The sequence below is a fragment of the Oncorhynchus mykiss genome, chromosome 7 (genome assembly GCF_013265735.2).
Source record: "Oncorhynchus mykiss isolate Arlee chromosome 7, USDA_OmykA_1.1, whole genome shotgun sequence".
Classification (NCBI taxonomy): domain Eukaryota; kingdom Metazoa; phylum Chordata; class Actinopteri; order Salmoniformes; family Salmonidae; genus Oncorhynchus; species Oncorhynchus mykiss.
In genome coordinates this window covers 23,392,879-23,411,536 of record NC_048571.1, presented here as the reverse complement: position 1 = coordinate 23,411,536, position 18,658 = coordinate 23,392,879, and the positions used below count along the sequence as shown (strand labels likewise).

General features: G+C 43.6%; 1 protein-coding gene across 1 annotated transcript in view; it reads left to right on the top strand.

Moving 5' to 3' along the window:
- The window catches only part of LOC110528816 (low-density lipoprotein receptor-related protein 1B), a 159,807-nt gene extending 141,392 nt beyond the window's left edge, over window positions 1-18,415 (top strand). The window contains exons 81-88 of the mRNA XM_036984417.1: window positions 1,382-1,543; window positions 1,888-2,062; window positions 2,704-2,808; window positions 9,565-9,641; window positions 10,380-10,470; window positions 15,486-15,636; window positions 15,861-15,953; window positions 18,187-18,415. Coding sequence (XP_036840312.1) covers window positions 1,382-1,543; window positions 1,888-2,062; window positions 2,704-2,808; window positions 9,565-9,641; window positions 10,380-10,470; window positions 15,486-15,636; window positions 15,861-15,953; window positions 18,187-18,327 — 995 coding nt within the window. The 3' untranslated portion in view covers window positions 18,328-18,415. The remainder of the gene's footprint in view (window positions 1-1,381; window positions 1,544-1,887; window positions 2,063-2,703; window positions 2,809-9,564; window positions 9,642-10,379; window positions 10,471-15,485; window positions 15,637-15,860; window positions 15,954-18,186) is intronic.
- The last annotated feature ends 243 nt before the right edge of the window (window positions 18,416-18,658 follow it).

The window sequence follows — 18,658 nt, the reverse complement described above, 5'->3', positions numbered from 1 at the left end:
GGGACCTCCAGGACAGGAGAGGGCGCTCATCCATCCGTGACTGTGGGAAATGAGAGTTGGGACCTGGTTGGGACCAAGGCCCCTGTCCTGACAGCCAATGAGATCCGGCCCACAGATGCCAGTTCTGCTGCAGGATTGATCATCTGCTTCTAAATAACTATCGCTCTACGTCACGTGTCAAACTTCTTCCACGGAGGGCTGTGTCCCTGCAGGTTTTCATTCCTCCCCTGTACTAGATGGATAAATTAAGGTCACTGATTAGCTAGGAACTCCCCACACCTGGTTGTCTAGATCTTAATTGGACACCAATGTAATGGAAATAACTCAAATCAGCAGACACTCCATGGAATGAGTTTGAATCCCCTGCTTTATGTACTTATTGATTGGACATTAGTGCATTTTTTTTTGGTTTGTTGCCAGTGCCTCCTGTGTCAGGAAGCCATAGGAAAGTGCAGTGAAAATCTCTTAGTTTGACGACCCCTGAGAGATGTGAGCTGTAGATGTATCTGAAAACACAAGTATGTACGGCCCCCACTTTGGTATTGCATTAGCGGGGACGTTGACGGTAGCACCATGAATATGCAAGACACGCTTAATGCTGTGGCATTGCTATCCATTTTTGAACAGTTGTTAAAGCACATTAAAGTCCCCAAAGTCCAGGTCCCCTGTTCCGTTACAGTAAATGAATAGTGAGGTTGTTTTTCTCTCTCTCTCTCTCTTCAGAATAAACTATTGAGAGTGGAGATATAAATAAATGGCACGGGTCAAGCTCCTCTCTTTTCTTTCTCCTCTAAGGACATTTTTGGGAGGAGTTTGAAGCGAGGAAATGAGGTGGTCAAATATTCATGCGTGAAATGACAGTTAAATGTTAGTGTTGGCATGGCGATATCAATAACAACTTGCCTCTTAGCTGACAGATGGAACAGCGGGAGAAAGAACGTCAGACACACACACACGCACGCGAACACACACACACACAGTAAGTTTCTATTCATCCCAGTCAGGAGCGGGCAGCAGATGTTGTATTTCAGATGTAAGCTCTCCAAGCGGTCATAGGACCAGTGTGAAACTAGTTGAAATCCTTCCAGTGCAGATAGACATGGCTGTTTAGAAAACATTGGACCATGGGACTCTCTTTGTGGGCATCACCTTTGTGTGTAATGTGAGAGAAATCACATCTGCCTTGTATTTGCTTGCTTCTCCATTATGACGTTAGACAGGGGACATGCTTGTGATTATTGTTATCAGCAACACAATTTTTTGCCAATCTCTCTCTCTCTCTTTCTCTCTCTCTCTCTTTCTCTCTTTCTCTCTCTCTCTCTCTTTCTCTCTTTCTCTCTTTCTCTCTTTCTCTCTTTCTCTCTTTCTCTCTCTCTCTCAGGGAGGCCTACATGTCGTTGTGCTGTGGGGTTCACAGGACCGGTCTGTGAGAGGAAGGTGTGTGATAACTACTGTCTGAATGGCGGCACCTGTGACGTCAGCAAGGGGAACCAGCCAGTGTGTCGCTGTATGGCCGAGTACACTGGGGAGCGTTGTCTCTACCGTGAGTCAGACACACACGAACACACAAAGATTTAACCTGTTTTATGACAAGCAATCAATCAATGCTTCATGTTGCGTTCAGTCTCCGCAATGAGAAGAGAGGGGTTTGTGGTTTCCACCATTACCACAACACTAAAGATGAGTTGGGATATTTTGTTGGTCTCCTCCACCCTCTCCGTGGTGGTTTAAAATCAGTTTGATAGGAAAATCACCCCAAAGATACTTTCTTGCAACAGCTCAGTTTCAAGGGCTGAACAAATTGCTGTTACGCCGATTGATACAGTGGAAGACCAGGAATGTAACACGTGAAATAAATAAGCTTGTTTTTCTCCACCTTGGTTCCAGATATCTGCCATCACTTCTGTACCAATTCGAAGGCATGTACTCTGTCGAGCAAGAGCCACGTGGAGTGTGTGTGCTCAACCAGATATGAGGGAGTGAAATGTGAAGTGGACAGATGCCTCCAGTGTCGAGGGGCACCGTGCATTGTCAACCCGGAGACAGACGACGTGTCCTGCAAGTAAGCGTCATCTGAGTAGATAGTCCAGATAGTATGACCATCTGTAAAGATGGACTTTCAACAAACTATCTGTTGATGAACAACTACTTGTCAAGGTTAAGGTAAGAACAGGGGTTAGGGTTAGGATTAGTTTAGGGTTAGGATTAGTTTAGGGTTAGGTTTAGTTTAGGGTTAGGATTAGTTTAGGGTTAGGATTAGTTTAGGGTTAGAATTTGTTTAGGGTTAGGATTCGTTTAGGGTTAGGATTCGTTTAGGGTTAGGATTCGTTTAGGGTTAGGATTAGTTTAGGGTTAGGATTAGTTTAGGGTTAGGATTAGGGTTTGATAGTTAGTTGACATGTTACTGATAGTCTGTGGATATCCAAACAATGTTACCGACTAGAATTACTAGAATGGAACATTTGACTGATACTACTTATTGGTACACTCAATAAGGCCGGTCCACCCATCACAGAACATTGACTTGAAAGGAATATCCGTTCTAGTAATTATATTTCTGTGGATGCTACCACATGTCAGCATTCTCCTGTCTCCATGGTTCAGGGCTTGCGCCATAGAATAAGGCATAAGGCGTAAATGCATTAGACATATGCTTGTAATGCTTTATGAAGTCATCGCTATATTCCCTTCCTTTCCTTACAGCTGCAGTAACGGTAGAGTGGCAGCCACCTGTCAGCTGTGTGATGGATACTGTTACAATGGAGGAACCTGTCGCCAGGACCCCGAGACCAGTCTGCCGTTCTGCCAGTAAGTCAGCTCAATTTTCTTTTCTTTTTTTTCTATCGATTCTATGGCTTTCAATTGAGCAGGTTGTCATCATCAGATTTCTCAAGAACGTACTGTACATCTCTTTGGCTGTTATTTACACTGGCAGCCCAATTCTGCTATTTTGGAAATAGATCTGATCTGATTGGTCAAAAGACCAATTAGTGGCAACAGATCAGAATTGGGCTGCCTGTGTAAACGCAGCCATTGTTTGTCTTCGTTCTGCTTTCAGTTGTATCACACACGCACACATCACTGATACAATTAGTGGTATTGGAAGTGGTTGTGTGGTTTTGCTGTGAGAGACAGAGCAGGTAATGTAGCAGAGACTGGATTAGACCCAGGCTACTAAAATGGGAACGATAGTAGAAAACCATGAGGTCTCACAATGAGGTGGCATATTTCCACGTTTTTTCCAAGATGAAAGGGTTTGTTTTCCTTTTTCTCTTGCAAACGATAGGATCTCCTGCATTAAAGTATACAGAGGCGTTTTGGTTGTGTTTGTTTCTGGGGCTTGCATCACTCTCAAGACGCTTTTCAAAGTTGATCAACCCTTAGTTGCATCATCCATTTTTGGACTTTTTGGAATGAATCATGCTCAGTATTAGACATGTGTTAAAAGTCTGCATAGCCAAATTAATAATATATACCCATTGATTTTTGAATAATATAACTTATAAATGCCTCATGAGCTTAGTTTAACTGTCGTACCCCATCAGAACCTAAACTATAATCTTATTTTACTCCAATGTTTGTAAACAATGTAAATGTAAACAAACCGTATGTCCTTAAAACATTGTTAGACTATAATTGTGTCCTCATGGACGGTCAGCTCTTGCGTCCGTAGTTCTGTCTATGAGTTTGAGAGTGGTTACATTTCTCCAGGCCCATCCCTTAGCCTATTACCAAAACAGAGGTGGGGTGGGTGCTTTGTTATTGTTTCAATTAAGGACTCTAGCTTTAAACTGTATGCCTCAATACTGTACATACCACCGTCTCCTATACTACAGCTTTGAATCCGCGGTTTCCCGCTCGTTGTTTTTGTTCATTTTTTTTTTCTTCTCTTATCTTTACGGCATCCAATTGCTTGTTTCATTGGGTCGGTGGTGGACAAATTTCAGGCTTCAAACATAAAGATATAAAACTATTTTTTTGTGAAGAATCAACAACAAGTGGGACACAATCATGAAGTGGAACGACATTTATTGGATATTTCAAACTTTTTTAACAAATCAAAAACTGAAAAATTCGGCGTGCAAAATTATTCAGCCCCTTTACTTTCAGTGCAGCAAACTCCCTCCAGAATTTCAGTGAGGATCTCTGAATGATCCAATGTTGACCTAAATGACTAATGATGATAAATACATACCACCTGTGTGAAATCAAGTCTCCGTATAAATGCACCTGCACTGTGATAGTCTCAGAGGTCCATCAAAAGCGCAGAGAGCATCATGAAGAACAAGGAACACACCAGGCAGGTCCGAGATACTGTTGTGAAGAAGTTTAAAGCCGGATTTGGATACAAAAAGATTTCCCAAGCTTTAAACATCCCAAGGAGCACTGTGCAAGCGATAATATTGAAATGGAAGGAGTATCAGACCACTGCAAATCTACCAAGACCTGGCCGTCCCTCTAAACTTTCAGCACATACAAGAAGAAGACTGATCAGAGATGCAGCCAAGAGGCCCATGATCACTCTGGATGAACTGCAGAGATCTACAGCTGAGGTGGGAGACTCTGTCCATAGGACAACAATCAGTCGTATATTGCACAAATCTGGCCTTTATGGAAGAGTGGCAAGAAGAAAGCCATTTCTTAAAGATATCCATAAAAAGTGTCGTTTAAAGTTTGCCACAAGCCACCTGGGAGACACACCAAACATGTGGAAGAAGGTGCTCTGGTCAGATGAAACCAAAATTGAACTTTTTGGCAACAAAGCAAAACGTTATGTTTGGCGTAAAAGCAACACAGCTGAACACACCATCTCCACTGTCAAACATGGTGGTGGCAGCATCATGGTTTGGGCCTGCTTTTCTTCAGCAGGGACAGGGAAGATGGTTAAAATTGATGGGAAGATGGATGGAGCCAAATACAGGACCATTCTGGAAGAAAACCTGATGGAGTCTGCAAAAGACCTGAGACTGGGACGGAGATTTGTCTTCCAACAAGACAATGATCCAAAACATAAAGCAAAATCTACAATGGAATGGTTCAAAAATAAACATATCCAGGTGATAGAATGGCCAAGTCAAAGTCCAGACCTGAATCCAATCGAGAATCTGTGGAAAGAACTGAAAACTGCTGTTCACAAATGCTCTCCATCCAACCTCACTGAGCTCGAGCTGTTTTGCAAGGAGGAATGGGAAAAAATGTCAGTCTCTCGATGTGCAAAACTGATAGAGACATACCCCAAGTGACTTACAGCTGTAATCGCAGCAAAAGGTGGCGCTACAAAGTATTAACTTAAGGGGGCTGAATAATTTTGCACGCCCAATTTTTCAGTTTTGGATTTGTTAAAAAAGTTTGAAATATCCAATAAATGTCGTTCCACTTCATGATTGTGTCCCCCTTGTTGTTGATTCTTCACAAACAAAAATACAGTTTTATATCTTTATGTTTGAAGCCTGAAATGTGGCAAAAGGTCGCAAAGTTCAAGGGGGCCGAATACTTTCGCAAGGCACTGTATGTGTCATGCTATAGATCTCAAACAACAATCTGTAGGCTATTCCTATGGTTTCACTTTTTTTAGCTCCCACTTGGCGTGACATTGGATGGATTTGCTTGCCATGACGCTTTGTTTTCTCACCTGAACACACACACACACACACATCCTATGTAAACACTAGGATGGAATAGGGCCTAGCTCCATCTGTTCGATTTCATACTCTGTATCCTCCAATAGCCCGAGCTGGTGGACTGTGAGAATGTATTGTGCTCTTATCTTCTTTTATCAGTGTGTCCAAAATGCCACTCTATTCCATATGTGGGCCCCCTGGTCAAAAGGAGTGCACCATGTAGGGAATAGGGTGCCATTTCAGACCCAGACTTTGTCTCTGTGTCCCTCAATATATGATTTGTTCATGTGGCGATCATTTCTCTGTGCTGCAGCTGCACGCCTGGGTTCTTGAACCAGCGCTGTGACCAGCGGGCCAATCCGTGTGATAACTACTGTCAGAATAAAGGGATTTGCACGTTAACTGCCTTAAACAAACCCCAGTGCAAGTAGGTCTGACTTTTACCCCTCCTCTCTTCCCTGACTCCCTTTCCCCTCCTCCCTCCCTCCTCTCTTCCTCATCTCCTTCCCTCCTCCTCTCCCGCCATTTCCCGAGACCAGCCCTCACTGTCTCACTTTCCAGCAGCGTCCACTCTGCACATCACTCCCCGACTCAGACTCTCACCAGTACGTCTGTCTGTTGTCCAACATGCTGTGCGATATAACTCCTTACCACACATGTTCCTCGTCCCCGTCACTCACAGCACAAACGCACTTGACGTTTCTCTCTTTGCACTGGCCTCTCAATACAGGTGGTGAAAACAGGATAATAACCCGGTCTTTCTGCAGCTGAACATACTCCCAAGCAACCAACGGTGTGATTATATAGGTCAGCTACAAGCTGTCATTCCCTTCAGGACTATGATTCATGTGGTACCTGCAGCGAGCCACGGTCCCTCTAATGAAACTTTGATTAAATACTGCTTACAGTCCATTTAATATTAGCTAATATCATTTCATCATCATGCGATCACCCTTGTCAGATTCCCCATATAGTGTAATTGCATGTATTCCTATCCTCTGGGCAAGGGAGGGGAAGGAGGTAACTACTAATGGATCACTGTCTCTGGATTACATCCTAAACCGTTCTGCGTCCCATATATCACCCTATTCCCTACATAGTGCGCCACTTTTGACCAGATTCCTATGGGCCGCTATGGGCTCGAGTCAAAAGTAGTGCAACATGCAGGAAATAGGGTGCCATTTGGGTTGCACACTTCGTGTGAGATTATGCTTATTTTCTTTAACTCGATGCGGGAATGAATTATGCATGCATGTTCCCTGAGACTTTAACAAATGAGGAGATGAGATTAAGAGATGTGTGCGTGTCACAGGAGGCTGCTGAGTGGAGGATGGCTCATAATAATGGCCGGAACTGCGCAAATGGAATGGCAGGTAGCCTCGCGTTGGGCCAGTAACCGAAAGGTTGCTGGATCAAATCCCCGAGCTGACAAGGTAAAAATCTGCCGTTCTGCCCCTGAGCAAGGCAGTTAACCCACTGTTCCCCGGGCGCCGAAGACGTGGATGTCAATTTAAGGCAGCCCCCCGCACCTCTGATTCAGAGGGGTTGGGTTAAATGCAAAGGACACTTTTCAGTTGAATGCATTCAGTACAACTGACTAGATATCCCCCTTAGAGGTCGACCGATTATGATTTTGCATCACCGATACCGTTTTTTGGTGGACCAAAAAAGCCGATACCGATTAATCTGCCGATATTTATATATACAGTGGGGCAAAAAAGTGTTTAGTCAGCCACCACTTGTGCAAGTTCTCCCACTTAAAAAGATGAGGCCTGTAATTTTCATCATAGGTACACTTCAACTATGACAGACAAAATGAGAAAAGAATTCCAGAAAATCACATTGTAGGATTTTTTATGAATTTATTTGCAAATTATGGTGGAAAATAAGTATTTGTTCACCAACAAACAAGCAAGATATCTGGCTCTCACAGACCTGTAACTTCTTCTTTAAGAGGCTCCTCTGTCCTCCACTCGTTACCTGTATTAATGGCACCTGTTTGAACTTGTTATCAGTATAAAAGACACCTGTCCACAACCTCAAACAGTCACACTCCAAACTCCACTATGGCCAAGACCAAAGAGCTGTCAAAGGACACCAGAAACAAAATTGTAGACCTGCACCAGGCTAGGAAGACTGAATCTGCAATAGGTAAGCAGCTTGGTTTGAATAAATCAACTGTGGGAGCAATTATTAGGAAATGGAAGACATACAAGACCACTGATAATCTCCCTCGATCTGGGGCTCCACGCAATATTAAAATGATCACAAGAACAGTGAGCAAAAATCCCAGAACCACACGCGGGGACCTAGTGAATGACCTGCAGAGAGCTGGGACCAAAGTAACAAAGCCTACCATCAGTAACACACTACGCCGCCAGGGACTCAAATCCTGCAGTGCCAGATGTGCCCCCCCCCTTAAGCCAGTACATGTCCAGGCTTGTCTGAAGTTTGCTAGAGAGCATTTGGATGATCCAGAAGAAGATTGGTAGAATGTCATATGGTCAGATGAAACCAAAATATAACTTTTTGGTAAAAACTCAAGTCGTCGTGTTTGGAGGACAAAGAATGCTGAGTTGCGTCCAAAGAACACCATACCTACTGTGAAGCATGGGGGTGGAAACATCATGCTTTGGGGCTGTTTTTCTGCAAAGGGACCAGGACGACTGATCCGCGTAAAGGAAAGAATGAATGGGGCCATGTATAGTGAGATTTTGAGTGAAAACCTCCTTCCATCAGCAAGGGCATTGAAGATGAAACGTGGCTGGGTCTTTCAGCATGACAATGATCCCAAACACACCGCCCGGGCAACGAAGGAGTGGCTTCGTAAGAAGCATTTCAAGGTCCTGGAGTGGCCTAGCCAGTCTCCAGATCTCGACCCAATAGAAAATCTTTGGAGGGAGTTGAAAGTCCGTGTTGCCCAGCAACAGCCCCAAAACATCCCTGCTCTAGAGGAGATCTGCATGGAGGAATGGGCCAAAATACCAGCAACAGTGTGTGAAAATCTTGTAAAGACTTACAGAAAACGTTTGACCTCTGTCATTGCCAACAAAGGGTATATAACAAAGTATTGAGATAAACTTTTGTTATTGACCAAATACTTATTTTCCACCATAATTTGCAAATAAATTCATTAAAAATCCTACAATGTGATTTTCTGGATTTTTTTTTCTCATTTTGTCTGTCATAGTTGAAGTGTACCTATGAGGAACATTACTAAATATTTTTATATATATATATATATATATTTGTATATATTTGTAATAATGACAATTACAACAATACTGAATGAACAATGAACACTTATTTTAACTTAATATAATACATAAATTAAATCAATTTAGTCTCAAATAAATAATGAAACATGTTCAATTTGGTTTAAATAATGCAAAAACACAGTGTTGGAGAAGAAAGTAAAAGTGCAATATGTGCCATGTAAAAAAGCTAACGTTTAAGTTCCTTGCTCAGAACATGAGAACATATGAAAGATGGTGGTTCCTTTTAACAGGAGTCTTCAATATTCCCAGTTAAGACGTTTTAGGTTGTAGTCATTATAGGAATTATGACGCGTCGACTATTTCTCTCTCTACCATTTGTATTTCATATACCTTTGACTATTGGATGTTCTTATAGACACTTTAGTATTGCCAGCCTAATCTCGGGAGTTGATAGGCTTGAATATAATCGGCGTCCAAAAAGGCCGATTACCGATTTGTTATGAAAACTTGAAATCGGTCAACCTCTAATCCCCCTTTCCCCAAACATCTGGAAACCATGTGTTTGGTGTATTTGATAGCATTCCACCGATTCTGCTCCAGTCATTACCAGGAGCCCGTCCTCCATAATTGATAAGGCTATAGTGTGTGTGTACACTATAGCCTTCTTTTAAAGCTACTTGGTTTGACCAACAGACAGCTATTCATACTCATTGTGACTTTTCTAGGTGTCCAGCTGATTGGTCAGGTACACAGTGTGAGAGACCTGCCCCAAAGAACAGTCTGTCTGGCAACATCAGCGGGGGTGAGTAGTTATTGGAAAGAGTGGTAAAGGGACTCTCTCTTTATCTCTCTCTCTTGCTTGCTTGCTCGCTCTCTCTCAAACACACAGAAACATACAGATTGATGTAAAATCTTAATTTGGTCACTATTTTGTTGCCTAGAATTTGCAAACTTGTGGTGTATTTGAGTTTCAAAAAGCTTCTAAAGTTTGTAATGTCCATTATGAAAATTCACTTTTGATTTGCCGTTGCGGAAAATGTATCAGCCCCTACAAAAATGTCCATTTAATTATAATCCAGATAATAATTCACATTTCCTGTTGCTGCAGGTTTATTTTTCTGCTGTAGCAAACTGGCTCAAATTAAGATCCTACATCTGTACACACACACATTCACACACACAAACATAGACACAAAATCCTACAAGAAAAAACAGTATATTTTCAGTTCTTAAAGTGCTGTTGTCTGGATTTGGAGACCTTTTTCAGTCTCTTTGAACCGCCCTACCCTCCCAGAGATTGTTATTTGATCTTGGTCTGCAGTCTGACATTTCGCTGTCGACTTGCTCTCAAGGCTTAACTGCGCAGACCCCCATAGACTGACTTTAACATAGAAATGCAGTCCCCATATGAAGAACCTTGTTGGAACTTTGAAGAAAGTAATTTTTCCTTTTTGAATTTTATTGTCTCACTACAGAGAGGGGGGAAGTATGTTACGTATCGAACATGTTTAACTCTAATAGTTTGCTCTGTGTGTTACAGGAAGCATGGCCATTGTTGTCCCGCTGGTTCTGCTGGTGATTCTCGTCACTACCATGGCCTTGGGGGTTTTTGTATGCAAGAGGAAGCAAAGGTATGTCTTTACTTCTAAGCAGACAGATTACAAAAGATAACCAGTCACTTCATACTACATACAGGGCCTTTGGAAATTATTCAGGCCTCTTGACTTTTTCCACGTTTTGCTAGGTTACAGCCTTAAATTAAATTTGGTTTTTTTTTCAATCTACACACAATACCCCATAATGATGAAGTAAAAACAGGTTTTTAGGAATGTTTCCTAATTCATAAAAAAATGTAAAACTGAAATATCACAGTTACTTAAGTATTCAGACCCTTTACTCCGTACTTTGTTGGAGCACCTTTGGCAGCGATTACAGCCTTGAGTCTTCTTGAGTATGACGCTACAAGCTTGGAACACTTGTATTTTGGGAGTTTCTCCCATTCTTCTCTGCAGATCCTCTCAAACTCTGTCAGGTTGGAGGGGGAGTGTTACTGCACAGCTATTTTCAGGTCTCTCCAGAGTTGTTCGATCAGGTTCAAGTCCGGGCTATGGCTGGGCTACTCAAGGATGTTCGGAGACTTGTTCCGAAGTCTCTCCTGTGTTGTCTTGGCTGTGTGCTTAAGGTCGTTGTCCTGTTGGAAGGGGAACCTTCACCCCAGTCTGAGGTCCTGAGCGTTCTGGAGCAGGTTTTCATCAAGGAACTCTCTGTACTTTGCTCTGTTCATCTTTCCCTTGATCCTGACTAGTCTCCCAGTTCCTGCCGCTAAAAAACATCCCCACAGCATGATGCTGCCACCACCATGCTTCACCGTAGGGATGGTACCAGGTTTCCTCCAGGCATGACACTTGGCATTCAGGCTAAAGAGTTCAATCTTGGTTTCATCAGACCAGAGAATCTTGTTTCTTGTGGTCTGAGAGGCTTTAGGTGCCTTTTTGCAAACTCCAAGCTGGCTGTCATGTTCCTTTTACTGAGGATTGGCCACTTTACTGAGGATTGGCCACTTCCGTCTGGCCACTCTACCCTAAAGGCCTGATTGGTGGAGTGCTGCAGAGATGGTTGTCCTTCTAGAAGGTTCTCCCATCTCCACAGATGAACCCCAGAGCTCTGTCAGAGTGACCATCGGGTTCTTGTTCACCTCCCTGACCAAGGTCCTTCTCCCCCGATTGCTCAGTTTGGTTGGGCGGCCAGCTCTAGGAAGAGTCTTGGTGGTTCCAAACTTCTTCCATTTAAGAATGATGGAGGCCACTGTGTTCTTGGAGACCTTCAATGCTGCAAAAAAAAAATTGGTACCCATCCCCAGATCTGTGCCTTGACACAATCCTGTCTCGGGGCTCTACGGACAATTCGTTCAACCTCGTGGCTTGGTTTTTGCTCTGACATGTATCGTCAACTGTGGGACCTTATTAAGATGGGTGTGTGCCTTCCCAAATCATGTCCAATCAACTGAATGTACAACAGGTGTACTCCAATCAAGTTGTAGAAACATCTCAAGAAAGATCAATGGAAATCAAATCAAATAAAAGTTTATTTGTCACGTGCGCCGAATACAACAGGTGTAAACCTGTGAAATGTGAAATGCTTACTTACAGGCTCTAACCAATGGTGCGAAAAAAGGTATGTGTGTGGGTGTGTAGGTAAGTAAAGAAGTAAAACAGTGAAAAGACATTTGAAAAAAGAGTAGCAAGGCTATATACAAACACCTGTTTGTCAGGTTTATTGAGGTAGTATTTACATGTAGGTATCGTTAAAGTGACTGTGCATATATGATGAACAAAGAGTAGCAGAAGCATAAAAAGAGGGGTTGGCATGTGGTGGGACACAATGCAGATAGCCCTGTTAGCCAATGTGCGGGAGCACTGGTTGGTCAGGCCAATTTTGGTAGTATGTGCATGAATGTATAGTTAAAGTGTATGCATATAAGATAAACAGAAAGTAGCAGCAGCGTAAAAGAGGGGTTGGGGGGTGGCAAATGCAAATAGTCCGGGTAACCCTTTGGTTACCTGTTCAGGAGTCTTATGGCTTGGGGGTAAAAACTGTTGAGAAGCCTTTTTGTCCTAGACTTGGCACTCCGGTACCGCTTGCCATGCGGTAGTAGAGAGAACAGTCTATGACTGGGGTGGCTGGGGTCTTTGACAATTTTTAGGGCCTTCCTCTGACACTGCCTGGTGTAGAGGTCCTGCATGGCAGGCAGCTTAGCCCCAGTGATATACTGGGCTGTACGCACTACCCTATGAAGTGCCTTGCACTTAGGCCGAGCAATTGCCATACCAGGCAGTGATGCAACCGGTCAGGATGCTCTCGATGTTGCAGCTGTAGATCCTTTTGAGGATCTCAGGACCCATGCAAATCTTTTTAGTTTCCTGAGGGGGAATAGGCTTTGTCGTGCCCTCTTCACGACTGTCTTGGTGTGTTTGGACCAATCTAGTTTGTTGTTGATGTGGACACCAAGGAATTTGAAGCTCTCAACCTGCCCCACTATACAGCCCCGTAGATGAGAATGGGGACGTGCTCCGTGCTCCTTTTCCTGTAGTCCACAATCATCTCCTTAGTCTTGGTTACGTTGAGGGATAGGTTGTTATTCTGGCACCACCCAGCCAGGTCTCTGACCTCCTCCCTATAGGCTCGTTGTTGTCGGTGATCAGGCCTACCACTGTTGTGTCATCAGCAAACTTAATGATGGTGTTGGAGTCGTACCTGGCCATGCAGTCGTGGGTGAACAGGGAGTACAGGAGGGGACTGAGCACGCACCCCTGGGGAGCTCCAGTGTTGAGGAGCAGCGTGACAGATGTGTTGCTACCTACCCTCACCACCTGGGGGCGGCCCGTCAGTAAGTCCTGGATCCAGTTGCAGAGGGAGTCCCAGTTGTTTAGTCCCAGGTTCCTTAACTTGGTGATGAGATTTGAGGGTACTATGGTGTTGAACGCTGAGCTGTAGTCAATGAACAGCATTCTCACATAGGTGTTCCTTTTGTCCAGGTGGGAAAGGGCAGTGTGGAGTGCAATAGAGATTGCATCATCTGTGGATCTGTTTGGGCAGTATGCAAATTGGAGTGGGTCTAGGGTTTCTGGGATAATGGTGTTGATGTAAGCCATTACCAGCCTTTCAAAGCACTTCATGGCTACGGACGTGAGTGCTACGGGTCTATAGTCATTTAGGCATGTTGCATTTGTGTTCTTGGGACTATGGTGGTCTGCTTGAAGCATGTTGGTATTACAGACTCAATCAGGGACATGTTGAAAATGTCAATGAAGACACCTGCCAGTTGGTCAACTCATGCCCGGAGCACACATCCTGGTAATCCGTCTGGCCCCGCAGCCTTGTGTATGTTGACCTGTTTAAAGGTCTTACTCACATTGGCTACGGAGAGCGTGATCACACAGTCGTCTGGAACAGCTGATGCTCTCATGCATGCCTCAGTGTTGCTTGCCTCGAAACGAGCATATAAGTGATTTAGCTCATCTGGTAGGCTTGTGTCACTGGGCAGGTCGTGGCTGTGCTTCCCTTTGTAGTCTGTAATAGTTTGCAAGCCCTGCCACATCCGACGAGAGTCGGAGCTGGTGTAGTGGTATTCAATCTTAGTCCTGTATTGATGCTTTGCCTGTTTGATGGTTCGTCGCAGGGCATAGCAGGATTTCTTGTAAGCTTCCGGGTTAGAGTCCCGCACCTTGAAAGCGGCAGCTCTACCCTTTAGCTCAGTGCGAATGTTGCCTGTAATCCATGGATTCTGGTTGGGGTATGTACGTACAGTCACTGTGGGGACGACATCCTCAAAGCACTTATTGATAAAGCCAGTGACTGATGTGGTGTATTCCTCAATGTCATCGGAAGAATCCCGGAACATGTTCCAGTCTGTGATAGCAAAGCAGTCTTGTAGTTTAACATCTGCTTCATCTGATAATTTTTTTATAGACCGAGTCACTGGTGCTTCCCGCTTTAATTTTTGCTTGTAAGCAGGAATCAGGAGGATAGAGTTGTGGTCGGATTTACCAAAAGGAGGGCGAGGGAGAGCTTTGTATGCGTCTCTGTGTGTGGAGTACAGGTGATCTATAATTTTTTTCCTCCGATTGCACATTTAGCACGTTGATAGGGATTTGGTAGAACTGATTTAAGTTTCCCTGCATTAAAGTCTCCGGCCACTAGGAGCGCCGCCTCTGGGTGAGTGATTTCCTGTTTGCTTATTTCCTTATACAGCTGACTGAGTGCGGTCTTACTGCCAGCATCTGTCTGTGGTGGTAAATAAACAGCCACGAAAAGTTTAGCTGAGAACTCTCTAGACAAGTAGTGTGGCCTGCAATTTATCACAATATACTCTACTTCAGGTGAGCAAAATCTAGAGACTTCCTTAGATTTCGTGCACCAGCTGTTGATTACAAATATGCACAGACCGCCCCCCCTCGTCTTACCGGATTGTGCTGTTCTATCCTGCCGGTGCAGCCTGTATCCCGCTAGCTGAATATCCATGTCGTCATTCAGCCATGATTCTGTGAAACATAGGATATTACAGTTTTTGATGCCCTGTTGGTAGGATATTTGTGATCGTACCTCGTCTAGTTTATTGTCCAATGACTGCACGTTGGCGAGTAATATTGACGGTAACGGCAGCTTTCCTACTCGCCTTCTTCTGGTTCGGACGAGGCATCCGGCTCTTCATCCTCTGTGTCGCTTCCTTTTGTGAATAATTGGGATATCTGCCCTGTGGGGTGTTTGGAGAATATCGTGTGAGTCCTGCTTGTTGTTGTTGAAGAAATCTTCGTCAGCATGCAGCATGCACCTGTGTTCAATTTTGTGTCTCATTGCAAAGTGTCAGAATACTTATGTAAATAATGTATTTCTGTTTTTTACCAACCTGTTTTGGCTTTGTCATTATGGAGTGTTGTGTGTAGATTTATTAGGATTTTTTTATTTTTTTATTCCATTTTAGAATAAGGCTGTAACTTAACAAAATGTTGAAAAAGTCAAGGGGTATGAATACTTTCCGAAGGCACCGTATATGTTCTGTTGTGTGATTAATGGTCATGCGCATCGTAGTAAGCAGTCATGAAGGTTTATAATGCTCTCCTAACCTCATCAATGTTATGATTTACAGGGGGAAAATAGTCCAGCGGCAGCCCATGGTGAATGGTGGGCTAAACGTAGAGATCGGTAACCCCTCGTACAACATGTATGAGGTGGACCACGACAATCACTCTGATGCTGGGAATCACCTTCAGCCAAGCTTCACCCTGGACCCACACAAGGTCTGGAAACGCTTACTGTATCCTCCCTTTTCCCTGAGTTTCTAACAAGGGCTACGAAATACCCACACTAGCGTATTACATTGATTCAGTGGTATGCCAGTGTGGATATTGGCGTGTAGCCAATAGAAAAAGATTTATTCTATTCTATTCTGGAAGATTAAACTGTAATGATTATGTGTTGTAGGGTTTGTGTGTGATGTTAATGTTGTCATTGTGTGTTGTAGGGTTGGTGTGTTGGTGTGAGGTCCAGTCACCTGCACACTCTGTTAGTTCACCCTGAAGGAGTTCATCTCCCGAAGGAGATCCTTCCTGGACAGGTAAACTCCCTGTGAACTTCCTGTCCTCTCTGGGACAGATGCTGTATAAAAGCCTACTGTATATTGATACAAAGCCATGGCCATTGGGGTCATAGTGGGGTTTATGAGACAATGCAGGATCTCATGTTGTATTCATGAAAGCCACGGTAAAGGCTTCCTCCGGAATGTGTGTAAGCAATAAGGCCCAGTGGGCTGTGATACTGTATGTAGACCATATACCACAAACCCCCGCGGTGCCTCGTTGCTATCATAAACTGATTACCAACGCAATTAGAGCAGTACAAATAAATGTTGTGTCATACCCGTGGTATATGGTCTGATACACTGCTGTCAGCCAATCAACATTCAGGGCTCGACTCACCCAGTTTATAATTGAAAGGAACCATCTGCTGGTGTTCCACATGGCTAGAGCTTGTCTACAGTCACCTGGTGGGATGTCGGTGACCGTGTCCTTGTCTTGCTTGTTAAGCAACAATAGGCTCTGGGCGTGCTGTAAAATGCTTTATCACGTTAACACTGTCAATTGTTGTATACAGTGAGGGACAAAAGTATTTGATCCCCTGCTGATTTTGTACGTTTTCCCACTGACAAAGAAATGCTCTGTCTATCATTTTAATGGTAGGTTTATTTGAACAGTGAGAGACAGAAAAACAACAAAAAATCCAGAAAAATGCATGTCAAAAATGTTATAAATTGATTTACATTTTAATGAGGGAAATAAGTATTTGACCCCTCTGCAAAACATGACTTAGTCACCAGGTTTGCACACATCTCAGGAGGGATTTTTGTCCCACTCCTCTTTGCAGATCTTCTCCAAGTCATTAAGGTTTCGAGGCTGACGTTTGGCAACTCAATCAAACCTTCAGCTCCCTCCACAGATTTTCTATGGGATTAAGGTCTGGAGACTGGCTAGGCCACTCCAGGACCTTAATGTGCTTCTTCTTGAGCCACTCCTTTGTTGCCTTGGCCGTGTGTTTTGGGTCATTGTCATGCTGGAATACCCATCCACGACCCATTTTCAATGCCCTGGCTGAGGGAAGGAGGTTCTCACCCAAGATTTGATGGTACATGGCCCCGTCCACCATCCCTTTGATGCTGTGACGTTGTCCTGTCCCCTTAGCAGAAAAACATCCCCAAAGCATAATGTTTCCACCTCCATGTTTGACGATGGAGATGGTGTTCTTGGGGTCATAGGCAGCATTCCTCCTCCTCCAAACACGGCGAGTTGAGTTGATACCAAAGAGCTCCATTTTGGTCTCATCTGACCACAACACTTTCACCCAGTTGTCCTCTGAATCATTCAGATGTTCATTGGCAAACTTCAGACGGGCATGTATATGTGCTTTCTTGAGCAGGGGGGCCTAGCGGGCACTGCAGGATTTCAGTCCTTCACGGCATAGTGAATTGTTGGTGACTATGGTCCCAGCTGCATTGAGATCATTGACAAGATCCTCCCGTGTAGTTCTGGGCTGATTCCTCACTGTTCTCATGATCATTGCAACTCCATGAGGTGAGATCTTGCATGGAGCCCCAGGCCGAGGGAGATTGACAGTTATTTTGTGTTTCTTCCATTTGCGAATAATCGCACCAACTGTTGCCACCTTCTCACCAAGCTGTTTGGCGATGGTCTTGTAGCCCATTCCAGCCTTGTGTAGGTTTACAATCTTGTCCCTGACATCCTTGGAGAGCTCTTTGGTCTTGGCCATGGTGGAGAGTTTGGAATCTGATTGATTGCTTCTGTGGACAGGTGTCTTTTATACAGGTAACAAACTGAGATTAGGAGCACTCCCTTTAAGAGTGTGCTCCTAATCTCAGCTCGTTACGTGTATAACAGACACCTGGGAGCCAGAAATCTTTCCGATTGAGGGGGGGTCAAATACTTATTTCCCTCATTAAAATGCAAATCAATTTATAACATTTTTGACATGCATTTTTCAGGATTTTTTTTGTTATTTTGTCTCTCACTGTTCAAATAAACCTACCATTAAAATGTTAGACTGATCATTTCTTTGTCAGTGGGCAAACGTACAAAATCAGCAGGGATCAAATACTTTTTTCCCCTCACTGTATATCCAAATATGCTGGGCATCTGAAAGATACGGAATACTTTAATAACTAATTAATCTAGTTAATGTAAATCATGTAGACCAATGAAATGGTTATTAGCTCCTCATGGCCATGTTTAGTGTAAAAGTAATGCTCTCCTTTGGTTATTGTGTTTTTTTTTTTCCAGGCCATAAACTCCAACCCAGTATACGCTGAGTTATACCTTGATCAGGGACAGAACTGTCGGAAACCCGTCATCAATATCGAAGCGAGAAGCGAGCTACTCCCAAAGAAACTGGAGGCAACTATACGAGAGACAGTTGCATAGCCTTTTACTGTACGCTATTGGTATAATATTTTATATGAGCTGTATAAATGTACAAAATTAAAAGAAGGATTTTTATATGTCCACATCACACTAGAATTTTCTGTTTTCATGTTATGTCTGAGGCATCATCAGGCAGGCAACACTGCGATGTGTATCTTTTGCATTGCACTGAAAAAGCCAGCACCTGAAAATGACCTTCCCTTCAATGCTTTCCTTCAACTGAAGTAGTCCCTGCTATGATGCTTTGAGCTCGCAACTGTTACCAGCTGATCGCGTTAATCAATGTGTTTCAAGGATAGGACAAAAACAAACAAAAAAGTGTACTATGGTG